The following is a 19,504-nucleotide window of genomic DNA, read 5'->3' as shown; positions in this document are numbered from 1 at the left end:
ATTTTTGAAAAAATTATTGAAAACATACTGCAATTTTTTTTGGGCAACAAGCAACATAATTTTGTAAAGTTAAGGCTCCTACAGTGTAATATGTCAAAAAAATATGCTTAGCTTGCAAAATTTCACCAAAAACAGTTCACATGGCAGGAGTGATTTCTTTGATTCTGACATCCATGAGAGAAGAAGTGTTGTCACAAGTACTGCTGACAGTGTTGCCAGATCAGGTTGACGATTTCCAGCCCAAAAGCTCACCAAAACCCGCCCACTTCAACAAAAACCAGCCCAAATTTTAACTGCCAAAATAATGAGAATTTTTTTGCCATGTCAAGGTTGATAAGGACCATATTTATCTCTTTAAAAAAAGAATAATGACAAAATAAAATAAAGATAAATCAATTTCACAGGAATATGGATCAAAACAGTCCGAAAATATGCGTAGAATGTCCAGACATCTTTTCAAAGTGGAAATTAACCGATGACTTTAACCCTTGGAAAAACGCATGCATCATTTTCAATGTCCACAGTAAAAATATGCTAATTTCTGTGCAAAAAGTGCACAATAAAGTGATTAGAAACAAATGTAATGTAAAACCCCTTCACTCACAAGTCATCACATCTCACTAACGTAAAAGACGTAAATTGATTGACAGGTCTCTGTTAAACTAAACCAGTAAGGGTTACATTAAGCAAAAATGAGTTGATGACTGCACTACACATTATATTACTATGATACTTTGAGCTCGAACATACTAAAATAACATGACTAATGATAAAAGCGAAGAAAAAAAACAGCTGATTGCGCGGCTTTTAATTTTTTAAAGCAGCCCAAATTTTGTCTACCCGCCCAATGCGTTATTCTCCGGTCCAAGCCGATCAAAAGAAGCCCAATCTGGCAACACTGATTCCAATCCTGACTTTTTTGATACAGTTCTGAAATATAAACTCAGAATTATGAGATATAAACCTGGAATTCTGAGAAAAAAGTCTGAATTGTGAGATGCAAACTCAGAATTCTGAACTTCTTTCTCACAATTCCGAGTTTACAGCTCAAAATTCAAAATATGTCTTAGAACTCTAGCTCTTTCTTGGAAGTCTGAATTTATATCTCACAGTTCTGACTTGTTTCTCGGAATTCTGAGTTTATATCTCATAATTCTGACTTGTTTCCCAGAATTCTGAATTTACACCTTACAATTCTGACTTGTTCCTCAGAATTATGAGTTTATATCTCACAATTCTGACTTGTTACTCAGAATTACAAGACAAAAGCTCAAATTGTGAGATATAAAGCCTGAAAAGGTTTTTTGTTTTATCTTGTTGCTGAAATGAGCTTCCATAAGAACCAGATAAATCATAGTCTGTAATCATTACCTTGTCTGATCATGTCTGTTAGTGTTCATATGTATGTCCAACGAGCAAATATTCTACATGGCACATTTTCAGATGTTGTGAAAACATCAAAACCCTGCAGAAAATGTTCTGCTCCACTTCAAAGTGTTACAGTATTTCCAATTGCTGTGACTTTTTTGCATGCATTCTCAGCCACCTGTCCTGATAATTGCCATTAGTGTGATTTGTGCACACTTTGGTGAGACACTTGGCTAAGAAAGTATCTAATAAAGACATTTAAGGATTTTAGAGACTTATCCAACATAGGTGTGCACATTATTTTCCCATCAATTATTGTGCAAACTGAGCCAAAATGAGCTCCTTATAGCATCACCGTAAACCCTTTTCCTGAATGCTTATTGAACACTTAACTGATAACTTAACCAGTTACCCTTTTTCTCTTTCCCATCAGTAGACTTGTATGTAATCTGCACACTTTTTTTGCATGGTTTTTGCACTGCTTTTCACATTGAGGACAACTAAGAGACTCATATGTAACTATTACAGAAGGTTCAAACACTCACTGATGCTCTAAAGGGCAGTACTAAATAAAAATATATGATATTTAGGCCAAAAAAAGGAAAAATGTACACATCTCCATTCGGTGCAAAAGTTTTCACCCCCGGCTCTTAATGCATCGGGTTTTTTTTTTTTCCTTTTATAATATTCTGATGCTGATTTTCAGACCAACAGCACAATTACAAGTGTGATAATGCTTTTATACATCAGTAATATTAAGTAACTCACATTTTTACTCTGTTTATTGCTTCAATAATTTCAGTAGTTCCAAATAAAGCTAAAGAAGGACTTATGAAATATCTTATTAATTTCTCCATGTTACATAAACACTAATTTCCCACATTTTCACTGCATGAGCAGGGTTGAAAAACAAGTCAAAAAGTCAAAGAGCAGTTTTTGTTCCTGGCAGTGACAAGCAAACCAAACTAATAGGAAACATCTCACCCAATGCCAGACAGAGTTCATCCATCTAAATTTTTAAAGCACACACGTGTTGCAGACAGACAGACAGACAGACAGACAGACAGACAGACAGACAGACAGACAGACAGGTGTGTTAATGCGTCTAGACTAAAACCACAGATCACAGGCCTTGAGACATCGATGTCCTGGTGGCTTTCTCTTGTTCCATGACTCGTCGCTTTGAGACAAGACATGTCAAATCACAGTCTGACCATCACAAGCGCTTGTAGCTTATGTCCATCACGGTGGATGTGGGGTCAAACAGGAAACGAGCTGGCACCAGCGACTAAAAACCAGTGCACAAGGCAGTCTTGGGAATAAAGTGAACTTTGGACAGGCTAGACAAGCCAATCAGGGGCCACACAACCCTAATGGGCTCCTGTTCCTATAGTCACCATGACAACACAGAGCCTGACACATTCACAATCACATGATGCTTCAGTTCGGTCTTCTCTGACAGAAAGGAAGTGACAGAGAGGAAGAGACTCTCATTGTTCCATCTCTCTTATCAGTGGAGATAGCTGCAACTGTGTCATGCTTTAACACAACCAAATCACCCAATTGAGCCAATCATCACAGCCTAAAATATTCTGGAGCCAGGAAATGACATCATGTCAACATTAGAACGTTCACAGATCCTTTTACTAGCAACTTCATTTTGAACTGTGGCATCAAAGGCAGAAGTCAGGGAAAAACCTTTGTAAGAGCTTTCCAAAAACAGACACGTGTAAAACACCTGCTATAATTTACAAGATATTAGTGATATGTTGCAAAACATTTTATTTTGTTAGAATATACATTGTTTGGTTCATCACTTGTCAGAAGTAGCACTTCCCGCTGCTGAAGTGTCACGGCAAAAAGATCATATTTTACCTGAGTTGAGAATGTGAGTTTGTGATGTAATAGAAGGCTGTGTACCTCGAAGAAAACAGCAAGAAACGTCTTTCTGTTGAGTTGTTCTTCCTGGCTGCTGGTGAAAACATCATTAAAATTGGAAAACAGTTTCTGAACAAATGTCTCAGGTCTTTTAAATGAATAAATACACTGCGTGACCAAATTACTCAATTATTCCTGAACAAATGACTCTCGTGAGTCGATTCTTTCTATGAATCGATATTTGGCACGACCAAATGACTCAGTAATTCCTGAACAAATGACTCTTATGAGACGATTCTTTCTATGAATCAATATTTGCTGCAGCCAAATGACTCAATAATTCCAGAACAGATTACTGCTAGAGTCGATTCTTTTTTAGTGAATCAACATACAGCCCAGAAAAGGACTCAATTATTCCCGAAGAAATAATTCCTAGAGCCAATTCTTCACTGAATTGAAATGGGGCGTGGCCAAATTACTCAATAATTCCTGAACAAATGACTCTTATGGCCAATTCTTTTGAGTGCATTAACATACAGCCCATCCAAAATGACTCAATTATTCCCGAACCAATGACTCGTATGAACCGATTCTTTCTATGAATCAGTATTTGGCATGACCAAATGGCTAAATTATTCCCAAACAAATTATTCTTATGAGACGTTTCTTTCTATGAATCAATATTTGGCGTGACCAAATGAATAAATTATTCCAGGACAAATGACTCTTATGAGCCGATTCTTTCTATGAATCAATATTTGGCGTGACCAGATGACTCAATTATTCCCGAACAAATGACTCTTATGAGACGATTCTTTCTATAAATCAATATTTGGCGTGACCAGATGACTCAATTATTCCCGAACAAATGACTCTTATGAGCCGATTCTTTCTATGAATCAATATTTGGCGTGACCAGATGACTCAATTATTCCCGAACAAATGACTCTTATGAGACGATTCTTTCTATAAATCAATATTTGGCGTGGCCAAATGATGCAATTATTCCCGAAGAAATAATTCCTAAAGTCGATTCTTTAGCGAACTGACATAGAGCACGGCCAAATGACTCAATTATTCCTGAACAAATGACTCCTAGAACCAATTCTTTTAGTGAGTCAACATACAGCCAAGCAAATGATTAAATTATTCCAGAAGAAATAATTCCTAGGGTCGATTCTTTAGCGAATTGACATACAGCGCAGCCAAATGACTCAATTATTCCCGAACAAATGACTCCTAGAGCCGATTCTTTTTAGTGAGTCAACATACAGCCCAGCAAATGACTCAATTATTCCTGAAGAAATAATTCCTAGGGTCGATTTTTTTTTGCGAAATGACATACAGTGCGTCCAAATGACTCAATTATTCCCGAACAAATGACTCCTAGAGCCGATTCTTTTTAGTGAGTCAACATACAGCCCAGCAAATGACTCAATTATTCCCGAAGAAATAATTCCTAGGGTCGATTCTTTAGCGAATTGACATACAGCGCAGCCAAATGACTCAATTATTCCCAAACAAATGACTCCTAGAGCTGATTCTTTTTAGTGAGTCAACATACAGCTCAGCAAATTACTCAATTATTCCTGAATAAATAATTCCTAGAGTCGATTCTTTAGCGAACTGACATAGAGCACGGCCAAATGACTCAATTATTCCTGAACAAATGACTCCTAGAACCGATTCTTTTAGTGAGTCAACATACAGCCAAGCAAATTACCCAATTATTCCTGAAGAAATAATTCCTAGAGCTGATTCTTCAGTGAATTGACATACAGTGTGGCCAAATTACTTCATTATTCCCGAACAAATACAGTATGTGCCTGTTTTAAAATTATGGTCAAAATAAATTTTCAATCATCAAAATATCATTATTAAGTAAAGATCATGTTTCAGGAAGATACTTCCTACCGTAAATGTTTCAAAGCTCAGTAATATGCATTGCTAAGAACTTCATATTAATTTTTTTTTAGCACCCTCAGATTCCAGATTTTCAAATATTTTCCAAATATTGTCTTGTCCTAAAAAATACACCCACCATACCTCAATGGAAAGCTTATTTATTCAGCTTTCGGATGATGTATAAATCTCAATTTAAAAAAATTAACCCTTATGACTGGTTTTGTGGTCCAGGGTCACATATAATACAGACAAAGTTGTGTCAGTAGTGTAGGCCTACTATTGCAGAACCTTCAAGGTATATGTCCAACACACCATCCAGTGAAAGCAAAGATACATTAAAGAGAATCAAAAACATAGAAAGAAAAGGACATGAGCAGCGAGTGTTCGAGGGCAAATAGCATCACCACTCCCTAGTTTTCCTTCATTCTTCACTTATCCATGGAAAGATTGAAGTAAAGTCACTGGCCACAGAAGAAGATAAATCAATTGTGACATTTCTGGATGGAACGTTTTGCATTTAATTAGCGTGAGACATGCTGGAGAATGTTGAATTATCTGAAGACACGCCTGCGAAGAGCAGCAGTCAGGTTGTCTGTTAAGACGCTCCGCGTTCAGTTATCAGGACGCACTGTCCATTTATTCTGCACGTTCACTTAATTTCGCTCAACGGCCTCTTGTAAGGCACCGGACATCTGATAGCTAATTATTTGGCAGCTAGCTGAAGCTGCTGGATCTCAGCAAAAGCCTTGATTCTGCTAACAAAATCCACTTTCCATCTTAAACGTCTGATATAGCTGAAGCGGTTTAGTGGTTCTGATTAGCATAGGCTCGTCAGTCTAGTAGACAAGGCAAAGAGTCAGACAGTGGGAATAAAGTAAAGTCTCTTACCTTGTTTCAAACACTGCTGTGGGTAGATCGAAAATATCTCTCAAAACCGGCCTGGAACAATATTTGGCACCAAGGATGGATCATTACATGACCCCTCAGGCCTGCGAACAGGGAACAGTATTGACTTTGCGAGTCCCAAAGGCTGTGTATCTTTGCTTGCTCTTCTTTGGTGTATAAGAACTATAGAGTTGGATAATAGGGGATCTGAAGCTTCCTGTAAAGGAGGTTTATTGATCGCGACAGCAGTCAGACCCCTATTTGTCCGGCTGGTATTAAATGCTCCCACCTCTCTATATTTAAAGGTTGATAAAAAATACATGGACTGTGGCAGTAATGGTTTATATAACAGAGCTCAGAAGATTAGGCCGCCGTTTTAATGTGTGTGTACACAGAACGCCTGTGTATTTCCCCTTAGACATATTCTTTGCCCTGTTCATAAAGACAGATGTGGTGGGACAGCAAAGGAGGGAATGATTTGGGAATGACTGAGGGAATGATTCAGCGATTTACTGATATCACAGAAACTTCGCAACCACTGATTGTATGTAACACAATCAACATACAGCTAAATTACTCAATTATTCTTGAACAAATGACTCCTAGAGCCGATTCTTTTTAGTGAAATCAACATACAACCCAGGCAAATGACTAAATTATTCTTGAACAAATGACTCATATGAACCGATTCTTTTTAGCGAATCAACATACAGCACAGGCTAATGACTCACTTTTATTCTCAAAGAAATGACTCCTAGAGCCGATTCTTTTTAGTAAATCAACATACAGCGTGGTCAAATGACTCAGTTATTCTTGAACAAATGACTCCTAGAGCCGATTCTTTTTAGTGAATCAACATAGAACCCAGACAAAATGCCTCAATTACTCCTGACAAACGAATCTTTTTAGTAAATCAACATACAGTGCGGCCAAATTACTCAATTATTCTTAAAAAATTACTTTTAGTAATTACTGATTCTTTATAGTGAATCAACATACAGCACAAGCAAATGACTCAAATTTTTCCTGAACAAATGACTCCCAGAGCCAATTCTTTTTAGTGAATCAACATACAGCGTGGCCAAACGGCTCAATTATTCTTGAATAAATGACTCCCAGAGCCAATTCTTTTTAGTGAATCAACATACAGCGAGGCCAAATGGCTCAATTAGTCCTGAACAAATTACTCTCATGAGCCTATTGTTTTTAGTGAATTAACATACAGCCCAGCCAAATGATTCAATTATTCCTAAACAATGACCGCTAGAGACCGCTGAACAAATTACTCCTAGAGCTGATTCTTTTTAGTGAATCAACATGCAGTGCAGTAAAAAGACTCAATTATTTCCAAACAAATGACTCTTTTGAGTCGATTTTTAGTGAATCAACATACAGTGTGGCCAAATGACTCAATTATTCCTAAATAATGACTCTTATGAGCTGATTCTTTTTAGTGAATCAACATACAGTGCGGCCAAATGACTCAATAATTTTTTTTTTTTTTAAAAGAAGACTTTTATAAGCAGATTCTTTTTAGTGAATCAACATAGAGCATGGCCAAATGGCTCAATTATTCCTGAACAAATGACTTTTATGAGCCGATTATTTTTAGTGAATCAACATACAGCCCAGACAAATGATTAAATTATTCCTAAACAATGACTGCTAGAGCTGATTCTTTTTAGTGAATCAACATAGAGCATGGCCAAATGGCTCAATTATTCCTGAACAAATGACTTTTATGAGCCGATTATTTTTAGTGAATCAACATACAGCCCAGACAAATGATTAAATTATTCCTAAACAATGACTGCTAGAGCTGATTCTTTTTAGTGAATCAACATAGAGCATGGCCAAATGGCTCAATTATTCCCATACAAATAAATTTCTGTATGAACTGTATGAATCAACATACAGCTTTTTTCCTGAACCTCAGTGTATTTCCTCTTTGTCCTGTTCAAAAAGACAGATGTGGTAGCACAGCAAAGGAGGGTATGATTCAGGAATGACTGAGGGAATGATTTTTTAGTGTACTCTACTTCACTAATACAGTCCAATAAATGAGTGAGCAATTGATTTTAGACACAGCCAAAGAGTCAATCAATGAATCAGTGAATGAATCTTTTCTAGTCTAGTGAACTGAATCAAAAGATAAGTCACAAAGATGAATCAGTATCTTTACAACTATTGAGAAAGCATCTTTATGTTTTGGCTCAGCTATTTATTTAGGCAAGTTATGTTTCAGAAACATTTTGAATCACTATACATTCCTAGTCTTCTTAATTAATTCATGCATGGCACCAACTGCACATATTTAGCTTGGTTGACACTTATAAGTTCACACTTAAAGTGCACACTTGTTTAGCAAAGGGTCTCAACTATGTCAACAGAAAACGTCTAGGTTACGAAGGTAACCCTCGTTCCCTGAAGGAGGGAACGGAGACGTTACATTGGGAACTTAGGCGATTCCCAATGTAACGTCGAAGTGATTCGACTGAAGGGGAACAAATTGTGTTTATCTTGCCTTTCTATTTGCTTTCTATTTCTTTCTCTTGTTTAATCTGAACTGTAAATTCAAACATACACACACTTGTTTGGGATAGCCTTCACGTTCTTATCTCCTTCTCTGTCTATTGCTGTGTATCTCTCTCTCTCTCTCTCTCTCTCTCTCTCTCTCTCTCTCTCTCTCTCTCTCTCTCTCTCTGTCTCATGAGCGGAACTGCACTGAGGGGGTCAATTGCTCTACAGCCAATTTGTTAGCAGTGCATGCCTGACTGTGCTGCCCCTCTCTAATATATCACAGCCATTTGGATCCGTTCACACAGACCACACAGACTGAAAGTCTGAAAGTCACGTACCGTATACACTCCCGAAGCCTGAGATTCACACGCTCCCTATTACAAAACAGTCCTGATACCTGCTTTACAACACACACAAAAAAAAAAATAAACAGAATGATACAATAGCAGATGTTCATATGGATATTTTTGGGGTGCCTACTGCCAATATTAATAAAATAAAATTGTCACTTGTTTTACTGCATACACACAATAAAGAAAGAAAGAAATAAAGAAAGCCAAAAATATTAATCTTCATCTGATTTTATGTTGCCAGTTTCACCTGATGCTTGGCTCCAGAGATGTTCTCCAGATCTGAAGATGGTTTCTGGGGAAATGGACTAATTACTTAAACTATAAAAAAAATGTAGAAGACTTAAGTGTAAGATCTAAATTTATTATCTCTCATTTAAGGAAAATTACTGTCTCCTGCCACAACCTTTTGTAGAATGAAAATACATGCCTATGAACTGGTAACAGAATGTAGAACATTATTTATTATTCAGTGGAATATTTAGTTTTCAGTTACAAAAGCTACATTAAGTCGGTATGATAGGGTTATTGTAGTTAACTAAAACTAAAACCATTAAAAAACACTTAAAATAAACATTTAACTGAAATAAAATATTTTAAAAAACTATTTTAAAAGAGCAATTTGAAGCCATCACAGTTATGTCACTTTCAGCTGCACATGCATTGGTAACAACTGGAGGGAATCACGTAAAATCCATGGAATAAGAGAAAAAATGTATTGTTGTGCCTTTCAGAATCGGAATGCAAATCACTTTTATAGAGTACTGTCATCAAAAATGCCATTTGAAGCTAAACGCAGACGTTTAAGCGGAGATTAACGGATGAAAACTGCTATGATTAAAATAGATGTTTATAGGGGACATTAAATACTGTTTAAATCTGTAACATATTACATTTACCTATTTTATTTCACAGTTTACACTTTTTCCTGGAAATGCAAGTTTATATCTGGTATTTCAGACTATATAATTTAACTCAACAATAGTGAGTTTGTCAATTCTGAGGCGAAAAAAGTGTGGGATATAAAGTCATGATTCTGAGCCAAGGGGAAAAAAAGAGAATGATGAGTTGATTTTTTATATCAAAATTGTGAGGGAGGCCTATAATTTCGGAATTGTAAGAATTAAGCCAGAATTTTGAAATATAAGCTCAAATTTTCCTTTTTTTATTCTTTTATTCCATAGCTTCCACAGACTGCTATGAATACTTGAAAACACTGAATTGCACAATGAATCTCTTATTTACAACATGTCAACATTTTGTTATAATGTGATGATTTGTGCTGAATACAATGCCTGGACAGAAACTCTGATTTAGGCAGAAAGGATTCTAACTTAAAGGGTTAGTTCACCCAAAAATGAAAATTAGCCCATGATTTACTCACCCTTCAGGCATCCTATAGGTGTATACGACTTCCTTCTTTCAGACAAATCCATGAGTAAATCATGGGCTAATTTTCATTATTGGGTGAACTAATCTATTAAATGCCTCTGATTGGCATGTCTTTCTTTCCTCAGTTGTAAGGAAATGGTGTTTTTTGAGGAAAACATTTCAGGATTTCTCTCAATATAATGGACTTCTATGGTGCCCCCGAGTTTGAACTTCCAAAATGCAGTTTAAATGCAGCTTCAAAGGGCTCTAAATGATCCCAGCTGAGGAAGAAGGGTCTTATCAAGCAAAACAATCAGTTATTTTATAAAAACATTTACAACTTATATACTTTTTATATATCGTTTTGCTAGATAAGACCCTAGAGATGTTGCCCTCTTCAGTATCCCATAGGGACTGCTCCCAGGCGAAAGCAACGAGAGAAACAGAGCTAACATGCGGTTTTCGAGACAAAGTGAAGATGAACACAAACTCCAAATGTAGTTTCTGTGGTTCTGTTGCATCTGACTATTAATAGAGCAGCAGACTTGAGACAGGACACAGACAGATTAGGGGCTCCGAGCCAGTGGGCACGATGGGTTCTGAAACTAGTACAGCACTCAGCGTTCATTGTTTGTTTGCGTGAATGACTGTCTCCATTGAGAAGCTCGTGTATTTTTCATGTGTCATATGCTGCGGGGATCAATGGGAGTAATTAATACGCTTTGGCGCGTGCACGTACACACGCTTTATAATCGCCAAATGTTTTTCGTTGCATCACTTGACGCGATCTTTGCTTACGCCGTTGTGATTTTATATATTAAAACCTGTCTATTAAGTCCCAGACAGACGCAAACCAACAGGAGATTATCTTTGTCTTCCTCTTTATCTTTCTGTATCGTCAGTGCTTCTTCTCGAGCCCTCTGGGCCACGGTGATGAATAAAGATGGCTCATATAAGTTTCGATCACCATGGAAACGCAGCACTCCCAGGGATTTAAGAGAAAGAAGCTGACGCCCAAATCTGTGAGGAATGTTCCGGCACGCTCCAGAGGAGCGCGGTACAGCTATGCCTCTCTCTCTATCTCTCTCCTCACGACGCGACACCGAAAACACACTCTGTAACGCTGCCATGCCGCCCAGAGGAAGTGTGTATGTGCTCTCGAGTCTTCTGAGGCGATAGAGGGATGGTGGTTTTTAGGAGAAGATGGAAGTGATGCTCTCGGAGGATAATTGTGGCTGGTGAAGCAGGTACGGAAGAACTGGAAAGGCTGGGAATGCGAGCACACTCTTACAGCCTCTTGCATTAAAAAAAAAAAAAAGAAAGAAAAGAAAAAAAAAAAAAAACACTTTCCTACCACAACTTTTAAGTATTCATGACTGTGAAGTGATTTCTTAATTAGCTGTCACATAACTCTTAAAAGCTAAACGTTTTTGTTTATAGGCCTATATTAAGTTTAAATGCAGTAAACCTTGACTAATAACTAGGCTATAAGTGAAAAACCCTTATATATTTTATAGCCTACATTTACTTTTGAGTCTTAAAGGTACAGTAGCAAATACGATCCATTTAATTGTAACGATCAGAAAGAGGGTGGAAAAAGTCATTATAAGATAAATTATATTTATTTTGCTGCTATATATATATATACACAAGTCAGCATTTTCCTCAGGGTCCTGTTTATGTTCAGTTATTTCACTTTGAAGGCAATGACAAGAACCTTTTAACTGCCATTAAAGTGAAATTAGTAAACTTTTTTATATAATTAGTAATTTATATATACTAATTATATAAATTATTTCTTAATAATATATTAGTTATAATAATAAAACAATAAATTTATTATTATTGCATTAATCTATTAAACATTTACTAATATTTTACATGATTTAAAAAACAAGTATATAATAAACATATATTATATAAATTGTTTATTATATTATATAATTAATAATTGTGAGAAATAATATATGAGAAATAATGTGTATATATTTTAGGCAAACGTTTATTATACTATATATATATATATATATATATATATATATATAATTTAAATTTTTTATTATTTTCATTAATTTTTATTAATTGCTGCTAAAACATTACTAATATTTTAAGTAATTTTAAAAAAATTAAAAAAATTATATTATTCATTATTGTAATAAATTACACATTATTATAATTAAAGTGATTTATATAATTATTATTGCATTAAATAATACATTTGTTTAGACCATCTATGCATATTATATGTCTACATAGGTATAGTAAAAAATGTTAACTGTAAGGGTCAAAGAGAAGGTTAAACAAAAACACTAACTTATGTTTATTTTCAGTGCCAAAAACATAGAAGTCTTAAAGTTAAAGTAGCAAAAACTATCAATTTTAATTGTAAGGGTCAAAGAGAGGGTGGAAAAAGTCATGAAAAGCTAAATTACATGTATTTTGCTGCTAAAATGTATATATTTATAACTTTATATAAAATTGCTGCTAAAAATTTTACTAATATTTTAAGTAATTAAAAAACATACATATACAGTATAATACAATTTTTATTTTATATATATATATATATATATATATATATATATATATATATATATATATATATATATATATAAAACATATAATTAATTATTGCAATAAACCTTACTAATATTTTAAGCAATTTAAAAAACATTACTAGATTATGTCTCATTTTTGTGCAAAAAACATACAGTGGCAAAAACTATACATTTTAATTTTAGGGGTCAAAGAGAGGATGGAAAGAGTCATGAAAAGGTAAAATATATTTATTTTGATGCTAAAAACTTTACTAATATTTTAAGTAATAAAAAAACAATGATATAACATTATATTATATATAATTAATGAATTATTATATTGAGTAATATATGAGAAAAAATATATATAATTACATTTTATAAATCAAAATGTGTGATTATTTTAAAGTCTTTAAAATGACAATCAAATTGGTAGAGATTATTGGCCTTTAAGAGGAATAACATATGAGTATCTCTAGTTACTTTGAAAATGCATGTGATTATCAATATCATTAATCAGAGGTTTCTCTCTGTCCTGTGTGTGTGTGTGTGTGTGTGTGTGTGTGTGTGTGTGTGCGTGTGTGTGTGTGTGTGTGTGTGTGTGTGTGTGTGTGTGTGTGTGTGTGTGTGTGTGTGTGTGAATTATCTGGTTGATTAGCTCCTTGCACTTCTAATCAAGTCATCAAGACTTTATAATGCTCCTCAAAAAAATTCACTGCTGAATTGAGCATTTGTAATCAATATGTATATGAGAGCAAAAAGGAAAAGTAGGGAATTTTGTGTGTGTGTGCACGTTTGTGACAAAGAGGCAGAAAAGACAGAATGTGCACAGATGAACAGAAAAAAAACTGTCATAAAAAAATCCAGTTTGGTTTGCCTCACCAAAAAAAAAAAACAACAACAACAGAAGGAAACAGTAAACTTCCGTCCAGTCTGCAGATCAGTAAGTCCTTCTCTCTGCTCACGTCTGTGGATTTATTGTCTGCTGAAAGCATGAATTCTCAATCTCTTCTCAGCCTGGAGTCTTTGGTCTCATCTCCCCTCATCTCACTCTGAGCCTCCGCGGCAGATCCACGGCTTCATGCGCCGTCTGAGAGATATTTCTCTCCACGCTTCTACAGAATCACACTACCTGTTGTTCTATCCTTCCTTTATTAAATAATACTTTATAGAGTTGGAAAACCCCCTCGGTGTGTGATAAGGAACAGACCTCTACAAACTTAGAGTCAAATATGTGGCCACTGAAACCTTACGGGACAAAAATTGTGTTTGGGAAGTTATACAGTACTCTCCAGCATATTAAAAAATAAAGAATCACTGGATAGTTTGAGATGTGCAACACACAAACACACAATAGGTGGAGGCAAGTGACTGTTTTTTATGAATGAGTCAATGAGTCATTCATTCAAATGAATCGTTCAAAAATGGTGATTCATTCAATGAGTCTTAAATGAGTCACTGAATCATTTACCTCACTGGTTTGTTTAAATTAGTGCTGTTAAATCGATTACACACATATATTATGTAAACAAACTTTTATTTTGGATGCGATTAATTGCAATTAATCGATTTAACAGCACTAATTTAAATAATTTAAAAAATAGATTTTTTATTATATAGAATACTTGCCAATTGTCACATATTCTGATGTAAAACATAAAAAAATAAAACAAATGCTTTAGTTTTAAGGATTTTTTGTATTATGTAATATTTGCATTATTGTAGTATTTAATCTATCAAACAATGTGAGCATTTGGCATCTGTAAGTCATTAGGACACTCATCATGATTAATTGAATCCAAAAATAAAAGTTTGTTTATATAATATGTGTGTGTACTATGTATGTTTATATGTATATATAAATATACAAACATACATGTATATATTTTATAAATAAAAAATAAATATTTTATATATACATGTGTGCATATAAAAAAAAGCACACACATATATATTATAAACAAACTTGAAAGCAATTAATCGCGATTAAAATAAAAAAAAAAATATATATTAGAAAATCTTATTTAAATTAGTGCTGTCAAAACGATTAATCGCGATTAATTGCTTCCAAGTTTGATAACAGAACTAAATCTATCAAATAATGTGAGTATTTGGGATTCATAAAACATGAGGACACTCAAAGCATACACATGACATGCTATCTGGGAATAAATCAAATTAATCGATTAATTGTGACTAAAAATAAAAATAAAATTATTTATTACACTCTTAACGGAACTAAATCAATCAAATAATGTGAGTATTTGGCATCCGTAAGTCATCAGGACACTCATGACACTGCTTTCAAGTTTTATATAAAGATACACAGACACACACGCACGCACACACGCACGCACGCACACACACACACACACACACACACACAAAGAATGCACATTAAAAGTTTGTGAATCCTTGTGCAAACAAATGAAACAAAACAGCATGCCATGCACGTCTGCTCAAATCCTTAAAACCCCTCCCGTTCTCAAGCAGCTGTCTCATCCAGAACAGGTTTAACTACACCTGCCTTCACTTCCTTATTTATGCCCTTATTTTTGCGCTTATAATCTGTGAGCTACGAGAAAGATTCTGCCTCATAGTCAGAGTGCAGATGAGCAGAAGAGTGAGAGAAGCAGGTGTGCATCCTAAAAGACATCAGGTATGTATACTGCAAATACAACTTGTGTACACTAAAAATGGTTTGATGTAAACTGCATCAAATGCTTATGTTTGTATCTTTTCAATGATCTGCAAACCTATGAAATCATTGCCTGTTTGACTCAGAGCTGATCATGGGAGCTCCACAAAGCAAGGATAAGATGCAGTGCAACAGATACCTGAATGGAAAGGGTCCTCCACCGTTGACTGAGACAGGTGAGTTTCTGAGTGCTTTCTGACGGTTCACATCATTGGTCAATCGGACATACAGTAGATTCATGACACTGAAAGACAAATGGCACACAAAAATGGTTTTCCACTTTTAAAAATGCATGAATGTTTTTGCATTAGATAAAAAAATATTAAACCATATGGCTTTGATTTTACAAAAGCACACTTAGCTTACGTTTTGTCCACTAAACTTGGCATTGTATATTATGGATATTGCTGGCTCACTTTGTATAAAAGCATCTGCTGAATGCATAAATGTACATGTTAATTTATTTCAAGATACTCTGCTTGAACACCTGTGTGAGCTTGAAGACTAACATCTTTCATCTACAATCATCTATATGGACCTATTCGTTAAAGATAATCAAAAATAAGCTCTTTGCCCTCTTTCTTAGCGTCTGTTATATTTTCTGGTTGTTCAAACAGATGGTCAACCGTCAAACAACCACAAAAAGAAGAGTCTGATAAAACAAGGAAACCAGCCAGACGGAGGGCAGATGAACTGGGAAATCGAGAGACGGAGTTTGCCGGGACACTCTGACTGTGACACCATTCAAATTACCTATCATTTTGATGATGGAATCCAGTCGGTGAGCTCATGATGTGTTCTTTTTTTTACTGTATCACTTTGACAATGTTTTAGTATCAAGGTGAATTGACACACCTTTTCAGTGCATCACTGACAACTCTAAAACATCTCAGTTATCCGTCTTTCCGCGTTGTGGAATCCGGTCCAGCCTGTTTCTCATTCACTTCCACGGGGCAAATGGAGACACTGACAGATGTGTTCTGATAACTACTAAAATCCCCTGTTATGATAGGCACTTATGCCTGAAGTGTTTATAGAGCGCTGTGCTTGAGCTTTCATACAGTGTGCATCAGTTGTTGGTGTTTTTTTTGTAAATCTGAGGAGATAGAAGAGAAGCCAGTTTCTGCCACTAAATAAAAAGACAAAAAAGGTAATTGTGACTTTTTATCTCACAATTCTGACTTTTTTTTTCTTACAGTTGTGAGTTTACATCTCTTTTTTTCTCAGAATTGTGTGATAAAAACTCGCAATTATGATTTTCGTTCTTAGAATTGTGATAAAGTGACCTTTTTCTCATAATTTGTATCTCGCAATTGTTATTTTTTTCTCAGAATTCCAAAATCTGACTTTAGAACTCCCAATTGTGAGTTTATATCACGAAATTCTGAGAAAAAAAGTCAGAAATGCGAGATATAAACTTGGTATTGCGAGAAAAAAGTCAGAATTGCGAGATACAAACTTGAAATTGTGAGAAAAAAGTCAGAATGGGGAGAAGCATTTGAGGAAAAAAAAATGTTTCTCGCAATTCTGACTTTATAACATGCAATTGTGAGTTTACATCATTAAATTCTGAAAAAAAGTCAGAATCGAGAGATTCATATTTCAATTTTGAGAAAAGTCTGAATTTGTATTACGAAATATGGAGAAAAAAAGTAAAAAATGCGAGATATGCACTTGGAATTACAAGAAAAAGGTCAGAATTTTGAGATATAAACTTGGAATTGCAAGAAAAAAAATACAGAATTCCCAGTTCATATTTCACAATTCTTAGTAAAAAAAAGTCAGAACTGCGAGAAAAAAGTATTGCAAGATACAAACTTGCATTTGCGCAAAAAAAACTTAAATTCTGACTTTATAACTTGCAATTGAGAGTTTATATCATGACATTCCAAGAAAAAAGTCAGAATTGCAAGAAAAAAGTCAGAATTGAGAGTTCATGTCTCACAATTCTGAGAAATTTGTATTACGAAATTTGGAGAAAAAAGTCAGAAATGAGAGATACTTGGTATTGCAAGAAAAAAGATCTAAACTGCGAGATATAAACTTGGAATTGTGAGAAAAAAAGTGTGAATTGTGAGAAAAAAAGTCAGAATTGCAAGTTCACATCTCACAACAAAAAAGAAAAAAAAAGTCTAAATTGTGACTTTTGTATTACAAAATTTTGAGAAAAAAAGTTTACATCAACTGTGAGATATAAACTTGGAATTGCAAGAAAAAAGTCAGAATTGCAAGATACAAACTGGCATTTGCAAGAAAAGTCAGAATTGCCAGTCTTTATCTCGCAAGTCAGAAAAAGAAAAAAAAATCGGAACAGCAAGATGAGTTTATAACTCACAATTTTGAGTTTTTATTACAAAATTCTGAAAAAAAAGTCAGAATTGCAACTTTGTATTACACAATTCTGAGAAAAAAAGTCAGAACAGTGAGATGTAAACTCGCAATTCCGATTAAAAAAAGGTCAGAATTAAACAGCTTTACTATAGTCCCATTTCAAAGTTTTACTTTTGTTTTAGGCATGTAAATGAATTATTTTAAATAATAAATAAATATGTATAATGGATACTTTGTAATTTATGTTTTATTTTATATATACTGTATATAGAATATTCTTTAAATCATTCATTTAAATTGAAATGAATTGCAAAGAACATATTATTTAAATAAATTTTTTTTTGTGGTTTTAGTTTAAGCTAAAGAGTTTAAATGACAATGTACAAATATCACAAACTTGACTCAAACTCAAGTTACCTGTACAAGCACAGTCGCTCAGTGCCTATAGTCACCTAGACTGTTGCTCAAATACTTTGTGTGTTTTTTTTTTTTTTTTTTTGTATGAAAATAGTTTTACAATTTCATTTAAAAAGTAAATCACCCTGCAGGACAAGCATCCTCATCCAGGACACAGCTACAAGGGCACTGACTTTATGGCCTACCTGCCTCAGAACACCACAGGGACCAAGATCCTCCGCTTACTGGAGCAGGCCTTCGAACACAAGTTGCTGTTCACTGTGGCAGCCAATAACAGTGGTGAATACTGCGTGATGCCTGCAGATATACCACTCAAGACTGTGGACAGCGGGGGACCTGGAAGGTATACAATAATTATAATGATAAATGTGAAATGAATTCCAAATAATAGATCAGTGTTCACCACAGTTCTGCTGAGTTTAAGAGTATACATATTGAGTTCCCAGAAATTAATGTTGAGGTAAAATAATAATCCAGCAATTTTCTGTCCTATTTTGTCAGCTTGGGCTATCCAGATCCAACATACTTGAAATTAGTGAGGAAAAGTCTCAAGGTTAAGGGAATCAAATGAGAGAAGATGAACTACCATGAAAACGACCGTTGATTCCCAATCTCATCACAACCCTGTATGATCAAGATACAGATATAGATGTGGCATGATTACATGAAGTTTGACATGTCCAAATCTACAGAACATGATCAAGGCTGATCAATTTGAGTGTATGAGGACCTTTATATGCCAAAAACTGAGCTGCAATGATGCACATGGCAACTTGTGAAATGTAGTGTATTTTCGTTTAAAAAAATGAAGAAGGAAGACAGTATTGCATACACCACAAGCCATTGTACAGTTTGTTTGTTTAAAGTGCTTTAATTAATGTTAAATTAAAATGAAAAATTTATTTAACCACTTTCTGGATTTTTTTAAAATGAAGTATTATTTATATAATGCTTATTTATATTTTGAATTAGCGTCAATTTTTTACATATATTTTCAGTATTCATTTTTATTTGAGTTGGTTTTCGTAATTTTTTATATTTGCATTTAGCTTTAATTTATTGTTCTTTTAGTACTTTTAGTGTAATTTTAATACATCAACTTAAACCTATTATTTTTTTTCTTTTTTATCTAATATCTGTATTTTATTTTTTAGCTTTCAGTTAACAAAAAATTATTTTAATTTTAATTTAATTCAAATAATCTGACTGAAATATTGATAAGTTATTATAAATGAATAAAATAA

The 19,504-nt window shown here is 34.4% G+C and overlaps 1 protein-coding gene across 1 annotated transcript; it reads left to right on the top strand.

Annotated features, from left to right (window-relative positions):
* Positions 1-15,430: 15,430 nt before the first annotated feature.
* On the top strand, positions 15,431-19,167 carry dtx3la (deltex E3 ubiquitin ligase 3L a). Its single transcript, XM_073830414.1, has 4 exons — positions 15,431-15,688; positions 16,130-16,293; positions 18,392-18,603; positions 18,762-19,167. The coding sequence occupies exons 1-4, from the start codon at positions 15,607-15,609 to the stop codon at positions 18,829-18,831; spliced, it is 528 nt and encodes a 175-aa protein (XP_073686515.1). The 5' UTR covers positions 15,431-15,606; the 3' UTR covers positions 18,832-19,167.
* Positions 19,168-19,504: the final 337 nt, after the last annotated feature.

This window comes from Garra rufa, chromosome 24, assembly GCF_049309525.1.
Source record: "Garra rufa chromosome 24, GarRuf1.0, whole genome shotgun sequence".
Taxonomy (NCBI): Eukaryota; Metazoa; Chordata; class Actinopteri; order Cypriniformes; family Cyprinidae; genus Garra; species Garra rufa.
The sequence above is the reverse complement of the archived record's forward strand: the minus strand, read 5'-3'. Positions and strand labels throughout refer to the sequence as shown.

Coding starts and splice junctions, on each gene's coding strand:
- dtx3la (XM_073830414.1), top strand. CDS start 15,607: ATGGGAGCTCCACAAAGCAAGGATAAGATGCAGTGCAACAGATACCTG. Junction 15,689..16,129: donor TCCACCGTTGACTGAGACAG/GTGAGTTTCTGA, acceptor TTGTTCAAACAG/ATGGTCAACCGTCAAACAAC. Junction 16,294..18,391: donor TTGATGATGGAATCCAGTCG/GTGAGCTCATGA, acceptor ATCACCCTGCAG/GACAAGCATCCTCATCCAGG.